The following is a 15,946-nucleotide window of genomic DNA, read 5'->3' on the forward strand; positions in this document are numbered from 1 at the left end:
CAGTGTTATGACCGTGTGACTGGCACTCTGCCTGTTCCGTTGTGGGCTTTATTAATTTAAAGCCGGACGCTCCTAGCGTCTTCGTTTTAAAAAAAAAAGTCTCGTCCAGTGCCACTATTGTTGTCGTGCATATAACATGAGATTAGGGAGGCGTCAGGGAGGCGTCATTAGCAAAATAGTCGCAACAATGAGATCTCACAATAAAAGAGCAAAAGAATAAGTTAAATCAGATTCGATGCAAGGGGACCTTGTGCAATAGAAAGAGAGAAAACAAACAAGCAATACTGTAATTATGATCTCGATATGGTCAGATTGGAACATAAAACACCTTTGCTACTTGAACTAGTATAATGATCGGGATATGCTCAGATTGGAATCGAGCGAAATGATAGCTCAGATTGCAGAAGTAAATATGGTGTATCTTGTTTACATTCAGACGATACCGCCGATAGTAGGGTACCAGGAACGTCGGCATGGTCGGTGCACCCGTCACGGAGGAGCACCACCTGAACTGAACTTGCGTCCGACTGTCTGGCCACAGCCGTTGACTGGCCGGCGCCGCACACGCACAGACCCCGAGCCAGCAGAGCCCTCCCTGTCCGTCCGATCTTCGGGGGGCGGTGTCGAGATCCCGGACACCTTTAACCGCCTCGGGCAGGCCCCACCGACGCACCCCACAGTTTCGAATTCAAACCCCTCCCCCCTCTCTCTCCCCTCCCTCCCCACGCGGCGCGCTGCTCCCGAATCGAAGCTTCCAGAAGCCTACGCGGAGGCGCGCCGGGACCCGAGCGGAGGGCGGAGGGCCGGAGGCGCATGGCGGAGGCGCGGAGGGTGTCGTTCCGCGACGGCCGCTTCGCGTCGCGGAAGACGGAGGAGGCTGGTACGCAGATCTCTCGTCGCCCCCCATCCATGGCTTCTTGCTTGATCGGTTCATCCCTGTAGGCTGTAGCGCGGTGCTTCCTTTGAGATTCCTGCGGCGCATCTTCTTCTTCTTTCTTGCTGCGCCTCGTTTTGGTTGGGTTCTGGGCGGGTTTGCGCTGAAGCGAGCGCGTGGCCATTTTGGGGCGCGTTTGTTTTAGTAACTTTGGCGGAGGGCTCGCGGGAATCGCGCGGTTCCATTTCTGGATACCATATTGAATCACGGGATCCTCTGGATATTGTGCCATCTGAGGCGCAGCGATTAATTTCCCCCCCTGCTTCTTATGGGTCAAATCGATGCACTTGTTGGCGGAAGTTCGTTGTACAAATCGGGGTTCGTCAGACTCAGACGTGCTGCTGTGCCTTCAACCCTAGTTCCGCAGTACGTTTCGGTGATTCCTGAATCTGTCGCTGCTATCTTTGCTCCAAGAACCCGTGCAAAGCAGTGAAAGTGCAGCTTTTATTCCGATTATTATTATTATGCATGCTTTCATTTCTGTAAGAAAAACAATGGTAGTTGCGGAGAAAAATCCTAAATCAGATTGTGCAGTTGGCCAGTTCTAATTACACTTTTAATGCAAGAGTGCCATTCTTGCAGCTAGAACGCCGCATTACTGCATTTCCTTGCATATGTAGCCAATACTACCATGTTTAGTTTAACATGCCACAATTTCCAACACATGGAGTTGTGCTTGTGTAAATCTCATTGGCTCACTGTACTTCTTGCTTTGGTTTGTGCAAGCATGGAGACGGCACCAGGCTGCAGCCTGGCTAGAGAGCATGGTTGGGCCCTTCGGCCTTACCCATTGCCCATCGGAACAAGAATTTGTCGCTGCTCTAAGAAACGGCATTGTCCTATGCAAGGCCATCAACAAAATACAGCCAGGTGTTGTGCCAAAGGTTGTTGCAAACGCCCCCTGCGATAGCCAGCCATCGACGGCTTTTCAGTATTTCGAGAACATCCGCAATTTCTTGGTTGCTGTTCAGGCGCTAAAGTTGCCGAGCTTTGAGGCCTCTGATTTGGAGAAGGTTTGCTAGCTATCCTTACCGTGTTAATCTTGATGATGGATCGATGCCCATTAGCCACGACGCTAATTTGGTTGTTTGTGCAGGATAATCTTGATGCTGGGTCAGTGGGCAAGATAGTTGATTGCGTCAATTCTCTGAAGTCCTATCAGGAGCGAAAGAAATGCAGCGGAACCTATGGGCCAGTCAAGTATATGAAATCACCTCTTGCACCACGCTCTGCAATTCATGTTCAGTCTGAAAATGTCACTTTAGGATCTTCTACCCCTCAAAAGTGTCTAGACTTGACAGAGATTGATGCCGAGGGACAATCTTCTCAAAACGTGGGTCCTAACATGGAAGGTTTGTGATGCACTTTACTTTGCAAGTTTTGTACACTTATAGTGCTTAAATGTTTCTAGCTAATAAGTAACCTCTGTCGCCATATGGATGCTGCTGCTTTAGTTGATTTCTCAATTAATTGTGCTATTTATGTTTTGCTCCATTGTTTTTAAGGCGGTAAGGCGACCTAAGGAGAGCACCACCCGCTCTAGCGCCTAAGGCGGGCATATTTGTAAGGCGCTGCCTGGGCGCCTTATCGCCTAAGCGTCGCCTAAGCGTCCAAGGCAGGACGCCTTAAAAACAATGTTTTGCTCCATGCATTAACTAATTTCAGCGACTTGGTTAAACATAGTATCTGATGAATAATTCGACCATCTATGTATTGTGCATTTGCAGAGGCAATTGGAAAACTTCAGAGGATTATTCTTGATTGCATGATAAGCTGCAAGGAAAATCTGAACCAGGACGTTCTTAAAAAGGTCCGTAGTCAACAATTTTTTTGGTTGAATGTACAGAACCATGTATCAGTTTTCTGATATGGCTAAACTTATTTTCCAGGATCCAGTAACGCTAGTTGGCACTATTTTATCAAATCAGCTGGAAAAAGAACAGGTGACTTATCTATTGAATTCTTCCTCTCAAATGCCATATGTATTTGTTGACGCTAGCCTCACCAATTTAGTCACACTCAGGCTCACTTTTGTTTTATAGGCAGGCCGCAACAGTAAGCACCTGCGTCTTTCCATATTCGGTATAAGACATCTTTTCTGAAAAATGCCTGTGTCAAATGGTTGAGAATCCACATACATATGTGGTTCCTTCGCCATTAGTTGCAGTGTTATTGTTCACATGACATCTCAGTATAATTTTGCATATCATAAGTTGATGTCTACTCAAAGCGTTGTTGCACCAAATATTTTCCATTTCTTATCATCATCTCAACTAAATTGTGTTGTCTTATTCTTTTCATGCACACTTATATTCATGCTCAATTTAGTGCACACCAATATGTGTGATATGTGAACTTCTTTCCATATATTAGTGATTATTACATCATAACTTAAGTATATTACTGTTACCACACTGTAATACTGGGAGAGATGTTAGAACTACATCTTTCTACGTAAAACAAAGAACAAGTTCTGTATAAAAGTAAGAATACTGATACCGTAGAAATGTAGAACTATGAGGAATCTTAACTTTATTTCCTACTCTTGGCGGTTGGGTTCCTCCTAACGAATGAAACCGATGGAGTTTGTATTTGTTTTATTACTCTGAAGCACAGCTTTTAGAAAATACCATGTGATACAAGCAGACACTAAGATCTTCGATCTTTCATATTTCTCAGTTCTGAATTTTAAACTGTGGTTATACCAAGTTCCTTTTGTTTGTGTTGTCAGACTTGTGCATTTTGTGCAATGAATTATATGGCCTTGCAGGCTGGTATAGTTGGTCTACATTTCTGTTCGCCGGTCTATCAGGATTTTTCCAATTGGAAATTTTCCTTTTTAGCGCCTCTTAATATTTTATCAAGGCTAATTACAGCTGACATCAATGCCTTTTATGCAGTTCAAACCACTCCTTCAACTTATTTCTCCAGAAGGGGCTGCTACGAAAAATGAACCAAATCAACATATCGAGGTAATGTTTAAATACTGCAATGTCCTTTTCCATTTATCTGCAGAAGTTAGCGGAAATGACTTGGACAATATTTTTCTCAAGAGAGAAGCAAAAGCTTTGTGTTTATAGAATAATAGAATGAAAAGCATGGTTGACAAGCCTAAAGACACCTAAGCAATATGTAGCTGCTATGCCATATTGGCAGCTAAAGATTTCATGCATCGCCTTTAATCTCATGAATAAACTTTTAAAATGTGCAACTAGAGAATAGCCATTTTAGTATTTGGCTGTGATACAGGTTCATAACCTGACATTCTATCAGTTTTTCCTCATAGTTATGGTAACAGGCTACATATATCTTTGCTGATTTGACTATGTACTTCACATCTGGGATGCGTAATAAATGCCGGTGCTGAAGCCTGAAGAACACAATACCAGAATAAACTCTTACTCTGTTTAAAAATGTTGTTATAGGGTAGAGAAAAGGTCGAATAACTCTAGCTTCTGAGGAATTCCCCCAAGACATTTATTTCCGCAACACTTCAGTGACGAATTATGACACTTAGCTCAAATTTTGTACATCATTGTGATGCATTTTTTTCTTTCAGTGTTCAAACTCGCAGAATGAGAATAGACTGCGTCTCTTGGAAGCACAGGAATCTGAACTTTTGGTGAGATCTCATGCTGCTAACTAAAGTATATTCAAGTTTGATAGTCAGCATCATCCATTTAAGGTTTTCTTAAAATAAACGTGTTTTTGAGATACTGCAATGATCTTATATGTTCCTTAAATGGCAAGTTTACCTCTTTGTGGGTTCAACAACAGTTTGCTCAGCACTCAGTTTGTACTTTGTAATGGCATGACTTATTTTACAGGAGCTCAAGACAATGTTTCAAGAGGTTAAAGTTGATTTCAGGTCTTTGCAGACCCAATTCCAAGATGATATCACAGAATTAGGTATGTTGCTTAAACCTTCGCCAGAGCACACAGTTCCAGGTATTCGAAGTAAGTTCCATTTACAAGCTTTAGCGGTCTGGTGTAACACTGAGACTTACTTTACAGGCCATAACATTCAAGGGATATCCAAAGCTGCTCTTGGCTATAACCAAGCTGTGAAAGAAAACAGAAACCTGTATAACATGCTTCAAGAAGTGCGAGGTATCAGTATAGTTCAGTGTTGTCATGGATGTTACTGTTTTGATGACTTCTAAGAGTTTTTTTTATAGGGAATATCCGAGTCTTCTGCCGGATAAGACCACTTATGAACTCAAAGTCTATTTCTTCAATTGAACATGTTGGAAATGATGGTTCGATAATGGTTTGTGATCCATATAAGCCACAAACTACACGTAAGATCTTTCAGTTCAACCAAATTTTTGGGCCAACAACCACTCAAGGTAATATGGTCTAAACTTTTCCTCAAAATATTGGTCTAAACTCTACTTGAAGTTGCATGCCCATGTCTTTATCTAATTTTTACATCTTCATGCTCAAATTTCCCCAGATGAGATTTACAGGGAGACACAATCATTGATTAGATCTGTCATGGATGGTTATAATGTGTGCATATTGGCTTATGGGCAGACAGGTTCTGGCAAAACCCATACAATGGTATAGAGACAAATCATATTTTCTACAGTAACTCCTTATTTTTACTGGACCATATTGAATCACATGTAATTGTTCTTTGTCTGTGCATGATGGTGATTAGTGCGGCCCGTCTGGTGGGTTATCGTCTAACGATCTTGGAATTAATTACATGGCACTGAACGATCTCTTCACTATATCAACTTCTAGAGAAGATGTAAAGTATGATATACGAGTGCAGATGGTTGAAATATACAATGAGCAAGTTCGTGATCTCCTAAGCGAAGATACTTCAAGCACGAAATATCCTTTCATATCTGATGTGCCACTCTTGTTATATTTTTGTCCCAGTGGAATCCAATTTCATAACTGTGTTGGTTCCTGACATTAATTTCACATTAGATATAAGGTCTTCAAGCAATGGTCTGTTCAACCTCCCAGATGCAAAGATGTGCCCAGTTCAGTCCCCTTCTGATGTTATGACTTTGATGCTGCTGGGGGAAAAGCACCGTGCTTCTGGTCCAACAGCAATGAACAATAGAAGCAGTAGATCTCACAGGTTTGAGTTCGCATTATCTGCCCCATTAACCTTTTTGTGTGCTCTTTCAATATTTGCTGCAACTGATTTTTGAAGTTTGCAGTATCTTGACTGTCCATGTAAATGGGAAGGACATTTCTGGCAATGTCAGCTGTAGCTGCCTGCATTTGGTAGATCTTGCAGGGAGTGAAAGGGTTGACAGGTCAGAAGCCACGGGGGACAGATTGAAGGAGGCTCAGCATATTAACAAGTCACTGTCTTGCCTAGGGGATGTCATCACTGCCTTAGCTCAGAAGAATTCTCACATTCCCTACAGAAATAGCAAACTTACCCAATTGCTACAGAGTTCATTAGGTATATGGCTACATCTTGGAACATGCTCACCACATTCACTGGTCTAGCTATTGATATTAATACTACTGATCAACCAAGTGGTTGGTCACTTTTGATGTTATATGTCTTTTCTTTAAGTATCTTCTACATAATCAGCATCATAGTGTAAGTGCATGCAAAATCACTGATAATGAAGCAGTGCTTTCATTGGCTCCATCCTACCTTGTTATACATTGACGTTATATGCCCACTGTAATATCTTATAATATTGTTTTTGCATTGCCGATGACAGGGGGAAATGCAAAGACATTGATGTTAGCCCACATAAGTCCGGAGGGGGAATCTTATGTAGAAACTCTTAGCACACTGAAATTTGCCCAAAGGGCTTCTACTGTTGAACTTGGAACTGCTCATGCAAACAAAGAAAGCAATGATATAAGAGAGCTTAAAGAACAGGTAATTTTCCTGTTGCTTCCAATTGCATATTCAAGAGTTGTTGCTAGTTTCCTAAATCAACAATATAATTTGACCACCTTTACAATGTTGCATTTACACTTAAATTTATTATTTCATCACTTTATCTTTGTGTGAAACATTGGACTGAAGAATGGAAGACTTTGTCCTTACAGAATTTTGCATTTATCTCTGTTACTATTGTACATTGAATTTTTATTGCTCCAAATGCTTACATTTGATATGTATTTCATTTGCTTTACAAACAGAAGATAAGTATGTAAGATTCAACGTATTTTCAGGTAGAAACTCTCAAAAAGGCATTGGCAACCAAAGAATTTGAAAGATCGTCACTTAAACTGAAGGAAAATACAGTAACGAGTGAGAGAACAAAGCAACTCCCGCAGCGTACCCCACCAAGGCCGCGTAGGCTAAGTCTAGAGACTACTAGTAGTGAAAAGGGTAGCATACCAGGAAAGCCACCAAAATCACCTGTTTCAGCGATGACGTTCAACAGAGATCACGGGACAGCTCGTGACAAGGAGTGCCGTATTGATGGCTTCAACCGCACAAAGATCCACGGATCTGTAATACAGGTATATCTTGCTCTGAATAACTTCATAATGTTTGGTGATGTAACGACTGACCTTTTATCCTTCTTCCTCATTGTGATAAAAGATGTCCCCAACATTATCTGAAGAGCCAGTCGGACATGAGAATGAGAAGATAGTTACAACAGATGATATGGTTACCTCTTATCAACTACCCCCTGATGGTTATAGTCAATACAAGCAGTCAGGTTTGGATACTCTCCAGAGAACACCATGCAGATCAAGGTACATGGGTGTGCAAGTGAGTCAGACGGAAGAACCTTCTGATGCCAAATTGGATAAAACAACCACAAGCAGCGTGGCGAAGAGAGGGTCACATTTAAGAAGATCCATTCAGAGCAGCATAGGGAAGTTGATTCATGGCTCTGAAAGAAGGTAGGTCCATTCAGAACAGCATATTAGTATGCACTTGCAAACGATTATAGATTGTAATTCTGCATGTGCACTAAGCTTTCTCTGCCGTTGACACACGTTGCAGGAATACTCCACATTCAGCCCAAGCAACTCCTGCCAAAATCACAACTAACGCAAATAATGACGGCGCATCTCCAATTACTACCAACGCGAGGTTAAGAAGAAGACAGTCACTAACAGGTCTCCCACCTCCATCGACGACCATGTCACGCAGATCGTCTCTAGGAGGAAAGTCGGATTCGAGTAAGTATCTGGATAAAGAAATTGTTGTTTTGCTCCTACTTCATATACTTAATATGTAATGATGGAGGCTGCCTTGTGCAGAGGAGTAATCAACTAAATTGTTACTAATGTTGTACCGTTTGATGAAAGGTGTACAAAATAGCCAAATCATTGCATGTGCTGCCAGCGCCAGAAATTACAAGCCACTGCCATTCTCCTGGGTTCGATGGCCTGAACAACATCAATGTGAATTCTCCATTCTTTCTTAACCAATCCTTTGCTTCCCAGGCCAAAACCACTATAACCCTCTTTTAGCTGCTTGCATTCTATTTCCTCATGGCTTCAGTAATCATTGGTTTTGATGCATATGCAATCAAAGAAATCATCAAGGATTCTTGCCATTGCTTTCTGAGCCTATAGGTCCCTTCCTGTCAGTATATTGTTCCTAGTTTTTAAAATTTTCCGAGTGAGCTGCTAGTTGATGCTTGGAACTGAATTTTACTTGTTCCCCACTGCAACTTTAAGAATGCAGCAAGTGGGAAACAGAGCTCTGCAGGAGAAAATGCCCAGTTAGATATAATTTTACTATAAATCCTGGTGTTGTATATAGTTTTATGATGATCCTAAGTTTTTACTGAAAGAGCTTCAACTTCCATTGCCAGGTTCAAGTGACAGAAAAGCCAAAACGCCACCTCTGATGAATTCAGCTGCGAAGGCAAAGAGATGGCTGTGAATCCTCAGTGAAAATCGTCAGAGATTTCCATCTCAAGCTGAGCATGAGTCCGCGATAGCTGCCGAGTTAGAGTCATCAGCTTCTGTCAAACCTTGATATTGCTGAAAAAGGAACACCAGGCGAGGGTTCGCAATGTTGAGAGAGAGCCCCACAGGTTCAGGCTAGGTTACATTCCTTGTAACAACTGAAACTTCTTGAGAGGTTACATAACATGTGGATGGAGTATGGCAGGTGTGAAAACGAAGCAAGTAAAGAACGCTTGTTTTGTGTTTGTTGTATTCTGAATCTCTGAATGTGTCGAGAAAGCAATGCAAACATGATTCAGATTAACCTAGCAGCAGGGTGTCAGATTTGGCATATGTAATTTCATGGCTACTTCTGAAACTTTTTTGTAACTGCTCGTTCGGCCTCAGTCCTCTTTCCTTTTTCTTTATTTCACAGGAGCTAAATAGCCATTGCATGGTCAGGATACGTACGCTTTAGAGTCTTCACTTACGCTGATGCATCAGTTTCAGACAACCAGACTTGGAGGGGTTCGTATTGTTGTGAGAGACCATGGGGCACACTTTGTGGTGGCAAGAAATATTAGATTTCACAACATGACTGATCCACTTTCAGTTTAGTTTAGTTTTTTTTTTTTTTTTTTTTTTTTTTTTTTTGCGGGGACTCTTTCAGTTTAGTTTAGTCGGGATGCAATTTGGTTTTTGACAAAGGGTGGATTTCCTTAGCTTAAAATTGAGCATCAGGAATACAAACCCAGTGGGCACACACCGGCCTTTGCATGGTTAGGATACACACAACCAACATCAACACATACACAAAAAACACACTGGCACAAGTCAGAATCTGAAGTGAGCTGTTGACTCTTTCAGTAAAGTAGCGAGGGAAAAAGAGGCATGTCTGATTGAATTGGGAGCAATGAAGGGTCATATGGATTTATTACTCAATCAACTTGATTTACTTACAAACAAAGTGGACAAGCAAGACTCCTGTATATATGTGAAAAAAACAAGGAGTTTGGTATGATTGCCGGCAGGCTGGAGCGAGCTGTGCAGCATGTACGTCAAAATGAGGTCAATTTGAGTGAGTTACTTGACAGATTTAGAAATGGTAGACTCTCTAAAGGAGGTGGAGAAACAAAATCAATATTTACGTAACATCACTGAAGAAAAGGAGAAAATATTCACATCAACCATTTATAAGGAAACAGAGTTTTCTTTTTTTGAAAGAAAAGGCAGAGCAATTTCTGCCTTATGCATTTCAAAACAGGTATGAAACCTGAGTGACCGAGGTCAATTACATGAAGGCAATGTTAGCGCTGCACGAAAAATGAAGCTGGCCATTGCCAAGACATGTTGAGCTAGGAACAGAAGAAAAGGGGCAGGAAAAGAGATACAAAAGGAGCTACAGGATGGGGAATACGAGAGCCTATCTAAAAATCTCCATCCACCGAAGCATGATCTGCTGGTCTGCAGAGTTCTTCGCCCAATGATGCCATAGGTCATGTTGGCTGCTTCACTTAGTAAGAGAGCATCAGGCCATCTGTTATTGCCAAAAACTCGGGCATTTCGAGTGCTCCATAAAGTGACCGCACACACAGCAAAAAGCACATGCCATAGTTTGCCAATTCTGTATGATGCCAGAGGTGATGAGACAAACTCCAGAAGGCTGTTTGCCTGCACAGCCAGGTCTAGCACCCCAATTTTCTTCCAAAGGACATCCGCAGCTTTGCATCTGAGCACCAAGTGAGTAATTGATTCAGTGGCAGGGCAAACATCACATCCGTCATGTGATGCAATAGCTTTCCAATTCTTGTTAACCATGTTATCTCGAGTGTTCAGCCTACCATGAAAGGCCAGCCAGAGAAAAACTCAGTGCCGCATGGGGATGATGCCGTTCCATATGAAAGCAGCCCGCGGCCAATTCATACCTCTGAAAGTTAACAAATTATAAAAGTACGCCGTTGTTGCTTCGCCCTTATGAATAGAAGAAACCCTTTTATCACCATGTGTTAGATCCGGCTGTATGTTGCAAAGCTTTGCCAGCAGGTCATCCAGTTGCCGTGGAGCGGTCATAGACAGGTTGGGATGTAATTGAATGTTCCATTGCCCACTGTAGTGAGAGGCCACAGTGCATAACTTGTTCCTGGCAAAAGTGAAAAGCGTGGGAAAAGAGTCCCTTAACCGGCCATTGCCTGACCAATCATCTAGCCAGAAGGAAATCCTGGAGCCGTCTCTAACGAGCACTTTGTAGCGTTGATGACCAGAGGCATCGAGTTTTTGAGGTATCTCCAGATAGGTGCGTCTCCATTGCTTGCTACCATTGGAATGGTGCGTTCACAGTATCGTCGTCCAAACCAACTAAAGCAGGGCACTTCACTATCTTGCAACACCTTCATGGTGAAGCGGCAGATCATAGCCAAATTATGCGCACGTAAATCCCGGATTCCGAGTCCCCCACTGCCCCTGGGGAGGGTAACAACATCCCAGGCCACCAAGCATTGCCCTCCAAGGGCAGATTTCTTTCCTTGCCACAAAAACCCCCTGAGAATTTGCTCAAGCTTATCCAGGGACTCCTTCGGCCATAGAAATCAGGCCATATAATAATTTGGTATAGCTGCAAGTACGGAGTTTATGTAAGCCTCCCTCCCCAAGACAAGAAGGTTACCAACCAGCCAGAGAGTCTTTTGTCCACTCGGTGTATGACTGGCATCAACATCGCATGGGTGATCTTGTTTGTTGACAACGGCAAGCCCAAGTAGTTACAAGGGAAGGTTGAGACCGGACACTCTAGCAGCTCAGAAACTTGCTGGCTAGTAGATTGCTCCATGTTGATGGGCACAAAGGTGCTTTTATTGAAGTTGATCTGCAGACCAGTGAAGTCAGAGAAACGCTTAAGCATCCTCTTGACGATTGCGGTTTGCTCCACAGTCCCTTTGATCAGAATCAGGGTGTCGTCGGCGTACTGCAGCACCGGGAAAAAGGAATCCATCTCCAACGGATGTAGCAGATTGCCTCTCTTGAACTCCTCACAACACATCTGCCACTAAAATAAACAGGCAGGGTGATAATGAATCCCCCTGCCGGAGACCACACTTTGCGAGGATCGGCTCCCCCAGTTTTCCATTCAAAGTAACCCTTGCCAACTGTGTAGAGAAGGTTCTTGATCCAGAAGATCCACCTTTGTCCAAAACCCCTGGCGGCCAAAACAGCAAACAGTGCGTCCCAGCTAATACTATCAAAAGCTTTCTTGAAGTCTAGCTTCAGTACAATCATTGGGATCTTCTTCTTTTCTGCATATTGTACAAGCTCCGCAGCGAGGGAAATTTTTTCAACAATGCATCTGCCAGCAAGGAAACCAGATTGTAGTGGGTGCACTAGTTTAGGTATCCACAGCTGCAGCCTGGTAGTTAAGGCCCTGTTTGGTTCATAAGTTCTAGGACTTTTTTTAGTCCCAACTTATAAGTCCCAAGTCCCTAAAAAGTCCCTACTTGTTTGGTTCCTGGGACTTAACATGGACTAAAAGACCATATTACAACTATAAGTCCCTATAAGACTCTCCTTTAGAGTCTTATTTCATAAGTCTCAAATGCCCACTTTAAGTCCCTATAAGTCCCTCCTGTTTGATTTAGATGGGACTTATAGGGACGTTTGATTTAGATGGGACTTATAGGGACTTTTTTAAGTCCCTAAACCAATAAGTCCCTGGAAACAAACACCCTCTAAGACTTTTGTGGCTAGCTTGGGGAGGCTATGCACCAAGGATATAGGCCGGAAGTCTTTAATCTCCATTGAAATTTCTTTTTAGGCAGCAAGAAATGGATGCAGAATTGACGCCTGAGAGATCGGCATTATTTGCATGAAAGTCACTGAAAAAATTCAGCAGATCAGGTTTCAGAGTTTCCTTGAAGCATTTGTAGAACTCATTTGTGAAACCGTCTGGCCCAGGGCTACGGTTGTTCGGGGAACGGTTGATTGCAGAGACGATTTCGGCCCATGAAAACTGCTCTTCTAGCGAGCTTAGGTCGATCGGATCATAGAGCGCTGAGATATCTACGACCGGTACCGAAGGAGAGGCCTGTCCGAACAAGGTGTTGAAATACTCAGTTGCTATCCTGAGCTTGTCCTCATCATCAAAGAATTCGATACCATCCTTGACAAGAACTCTGATTTTGTTCCTTCTTGAATGACTATTTGCAGCAGCATGGAAAAAACGGGTGTTTTCATCCCCCAAAGTGCATTGACGGATTTTTGCCCTTCTCCTCCAAATGCTAGTTTGCCAAAGGATTAACTGCTGGACTTTCTTATTGGCATAATCTCTAAGACAAAACTCCAAGTTAGAGAGTGTCCTGTACTCCTCAACCGCATTCAAAAAGTCCACAACATGCTTGTTATTTTCCATGAGCAGCTGAACACTTCCCCTGCTTCTACCCCACTTGCGGATGGCAGCTCGAATTCTTCTCATCTTAATGCTGATAAGAGATGTAGTCACAGCAAAGGCCCTGGTGCCTCTAGTCCAACCTTCTGAGATAACCCCCCTGACCTCTTCAATATCCAGCCAAAAATTCTCGAACCTGAAAAAATTGCTTCTGGTGGTGTCTTTACTGAATTCCACGATGAACAGAGCATGATCAGAAGTTGCGGCCATTATGGCAGTGGCCACAGTTTGGAAGAAACCCAAATTCCACTCGGCGTTGACGAGCACCCTGTCCAGCTTAACAAGCGTTGGTTCCCTTCTCTTATTGGACCAAGTATATTTGCGATTTGCAATAGGAATATCATCCAAGCCATGTTCTCTAATCCAGCTGTTAAAGTGCTCCATGACTGACCAGTTTATGCATCCTCTAGATTTCTCATGGGCAGACCTGTACATGTTGAAGTCACCCAGCAGTATCCACGATCCACCCACAAGAGCAGCAGCTTGGTTGAGGTGCTGAAAAAAAATCTTCCCTTTCTGAACTATCACATGGGGCATATACAGTGGTCAGTGTGGCGGCATTTCCATTGGAATTTGACTGAAAGTTAACAGTAATGCAGAACTCCACTTCAAAGCAGGAGACAGTTGATGGATTCCAAGCCTTCAAGCTCTGAAGTTTTGTTTCCTGCAAGCACGCAACGTCAGCACGGCTTATAGAGTGAGTCGCATCCTTGATTAAAGAGCATTTATCAGTGTCACCAAGACCGCATATGTTCCAGTTTAGAATCCTCATATTAGATGTGGGGGGCACACAAAAAACAAGGAAGAACAAAGACAGAGGACAGCAAGGAGGTACTCTGAATGTAAGACTGGAAATTCATTCGAATAGAGACAAGAGATGCAAATACAAGTAGGATGCAGATACAACAGCCGCAGACGCAGCAGACCGACACATGCAGATACAACTACCCCTGAGAGTGACATGGACTGAAGATAATAACGCATGACAAGTCTTGTTGAATCTATCGAAAAAAAAGTCTTGTTGAATCTATGAGAGAGTTTGAGAATCTTGTTACAGATCAAGAAACTATCATTTCACAGTGAATCTAGGTTGGCTGTTTTTTTTCATTCTTGATATAAGGTTGCCTATATGATCGAGATTTGTGTTCGATGCTGAAGAAATTCGCGGAGAAGGGACATAACTAAAAAGAATTTCTATTCATAATAATACTAATTCAGACACCAATTACATCAAGAGTAGCCCCATTGGCCACGTTTGGTTCCAGAGACCATATTCACACCTAGACTGGCTAGAATCAGCCGAGCTACACTCTGATTCTGATGGCTAGCACGATTTACACTAACAGCTGAGCTACACTGATTCTGTGCCCTGCCATGGGTGGTTCATTCAGTTGGTCCATACGAAGTAGGGGCACACGGGTCCCATGGCCGGCGTCCAGTTGCCACAGCCGAAGAAGCACTTCCCCTGCATCGGCCCTGGCATGGACACCACGCCTCCTCTGGTCGGTACCCTGCAGTAGCAGAAGCACGTCGCAGAGGTGCCACCGCAGGGGCTTATCATGTGTGGCTGCGGCTGCTGCTGCTGCTTCTGCTGGATCAGCGGCGTCGCCAGCGCCGATGAGCCACCGCAAGGGCTTGTAAGTAACTGCGGCGGCTGCTGCTTCTGCTGGATCGGCGGCGATGGCGCCAGCGAGCCGGTGATGGTCATCTTGACCCCACGCAGCATGAGCTCAACGAGCAGCCGCGCCGTGTTGCGCGCGTCGTCCAACCCGCAGTGCAGGCGGCCCTCCCAGTCCAGCCCCGCCGCCCGGACCGCCTCCTGAAGGGTGACCCGCCCTCCGCCGCCGAGCGCCGCCTGGAAGGGGACCCTCAGGTTGATCCAGCGATCGAAGTAGGAGGGCTTCTCGATCCCCTTGAAACGGCACTCTGACTCGAGCATGGTGCGGCAATCCCAATCTCCCCACGTCACGACGGCCAAGCTCCCTGCCCCCGCCGTCGCCGCCTTCAGCCAATTGTCGTGCATCCAGAGCGCCTCGCCAAGATCCACGCCGCCGTCCACGTCCTCCTGCCGGATGCCGGTGAGTTCCCTGCAAAACTCGGTCAGCACAGGGTGATGTTTTGGACGAACGTACCTGCGAAACGCGGACTCGATGCGGCCGGTGGCGCCGTCGACGAGCACGGCGGGGAACTCGATGATTTCCTGCGGGAAGATCCGCGCGTCTTTCACGCACGTCGCCTCGAAGTCGACCACCACGAAGAAGTCGAAATCTTGCACCTGCCCCTGCCCGCGCGCCGCCATGATCGCTGCCATGTTCGACGAGGTGCGCGCAAACTGCGAGAGTCGAGATCGGGGAAACTAGGGATCGAAAACTAGGGCGGCGAAGATCGGGGAAAGTGGGAATCGAAAACTAGGGCAGCGAAGGTCGGGGAAAGCTGGGATCGAAATCTGATTTGTTTTATCGTCACGCTTCGGGCAGGCACAATTTCTAATCCAATCCGATACTTATCGGAACAACACTTGGCGCTCTCTTTTTTTTACGCAGTTGGCGCTATTTTTTAATCTACTCCCTCCGTTTCTAAAGGAGAACGCTCCTTTGCGGGCGATCGTTGCAACGCTCGATCCATATCCTCTCCTCCAGTTAATTCTATTAATTAGTGGGACTCAGTTTTTTCTTCCATAAATCTCTGCCGCAATAAATTAAACAAGTGGGGCCCAGCATTGCCTTTCATAA

At 44.2% G+C, this 15,946-nt stretch overlaps 2 protein-coding genes across 3 annotated transcripts; one reads left to right on the plus strand and one right to left on the minus strand.

Moving 5' to 3' along the window:
• The first annotated feature begins 597 nt into the window (after positions 1–597).
• Positions 598–9,141, plus strand: LOC109738276 (kinesin-like protein KIN-14A). 2 transcript variants are annotated; one of them, XM_040403713.3, is made up of 20 exons: positions 598–880; positions 1,661–1,947; positions 2,031–2,286; positions 2,662–2,744; positions 2,824–2,877; positions 3,835–3,906; positions 4,494–4,556; positions 4,762–4,843; positions 4,949–5,044; positions 5,113–5,283; positions 5,391–5,497; positions 5,598–5,776; positions 5,871–6,032; positions 6,115–6,365; positions 6,637–6,800; positions 7,100–7,393; positions 7,476–7,783; positions 7,887–8,065; positions 8,195–8,290; positions 8,707–9,141. In XM_040403713.3, exons 1-20 carry the CDS (start codon positions 814–816, stop codon positions 8,775–8,777), a joined length of 3,042 nt encoding a protein of 1,013 aa, XP_040259647.1. In that variant the 5' UTR covers positions 598–813; the 3' UTR covers positions 8,778–9,141. The 2 variants fall into 2 exon arrangements, with proteins under 2 accessions (XP_040259647.1, XP_020152963.1); XM_020297374.4 differs by lacking the exon at positions 8,195–8,290.
• A 5,251-nt stretch (positions 9,142–14,392) lies between these two features.
• On the minus strand, positions 14,393–15,885 carry LOC109738278 (uncharacterized). The gene has a single exon (XM_020297376.4). The coding sequence runs from the start codon at positions 15,523–15,525 to the stop codon at positions 14,602–14,604; it is 924 nt and encodes a 307-aa protein (XP_020152965.1). The 5' UTR covers positions 15,526–15,885; the 3' UTR covers positions 14,393–14,601.
• Between the last annotated feature and the right edge of the window lie 61 nt (positions 15,886–15,946).

Source organism: Aegilops tauschii, chromosome 3 (genome assembly GCF_002575655.3).
Source record: "Aegilops tauschii subsp. strangulata cultivar AL8/78 chromosome 3, Aet v6.0, whole genome shotgun sequence".
Lineage (NCBI taxonomy): Eukaryota > Viridiplantae > Streptophyta > Magnoliopsida > Poales > Poaceae > Aegilops > Aegilops tauschii.

Excerpts from the sequence above, each read along its gene's own strand:
- LOC109738276 (XM_040403713.3), top strand. The coding sequence starts at position 814 with ATGGCGGAGGCGCGGAGGGTGTCGTTCCGCGACGGCCGCTTCGCGTCG. Across the intron at positions 5,045-5,112 it reads CATGCTTCAAGAAGTGCGAG|GGAATATCCGAGTCTTCTGC; the intron begins GTATCAGTATAG and ends TTTTTTTTATAG. Across the intron at positions 6,366-6,636 it reads ATTGCTACAGAGTTCATTAG|GGGGAAATGCAAAGACATTG; the intron begins GTATATGGCTAC and ends TGCCGATGACAG.
- LOC109738278 (XM_020297376.4), bottom strand. The coding sequence starts at position 15,525 with ATGGCAGCGATCATGGCGGCGCGCGGGCAGGGGCAGGTGCAAGATTTC.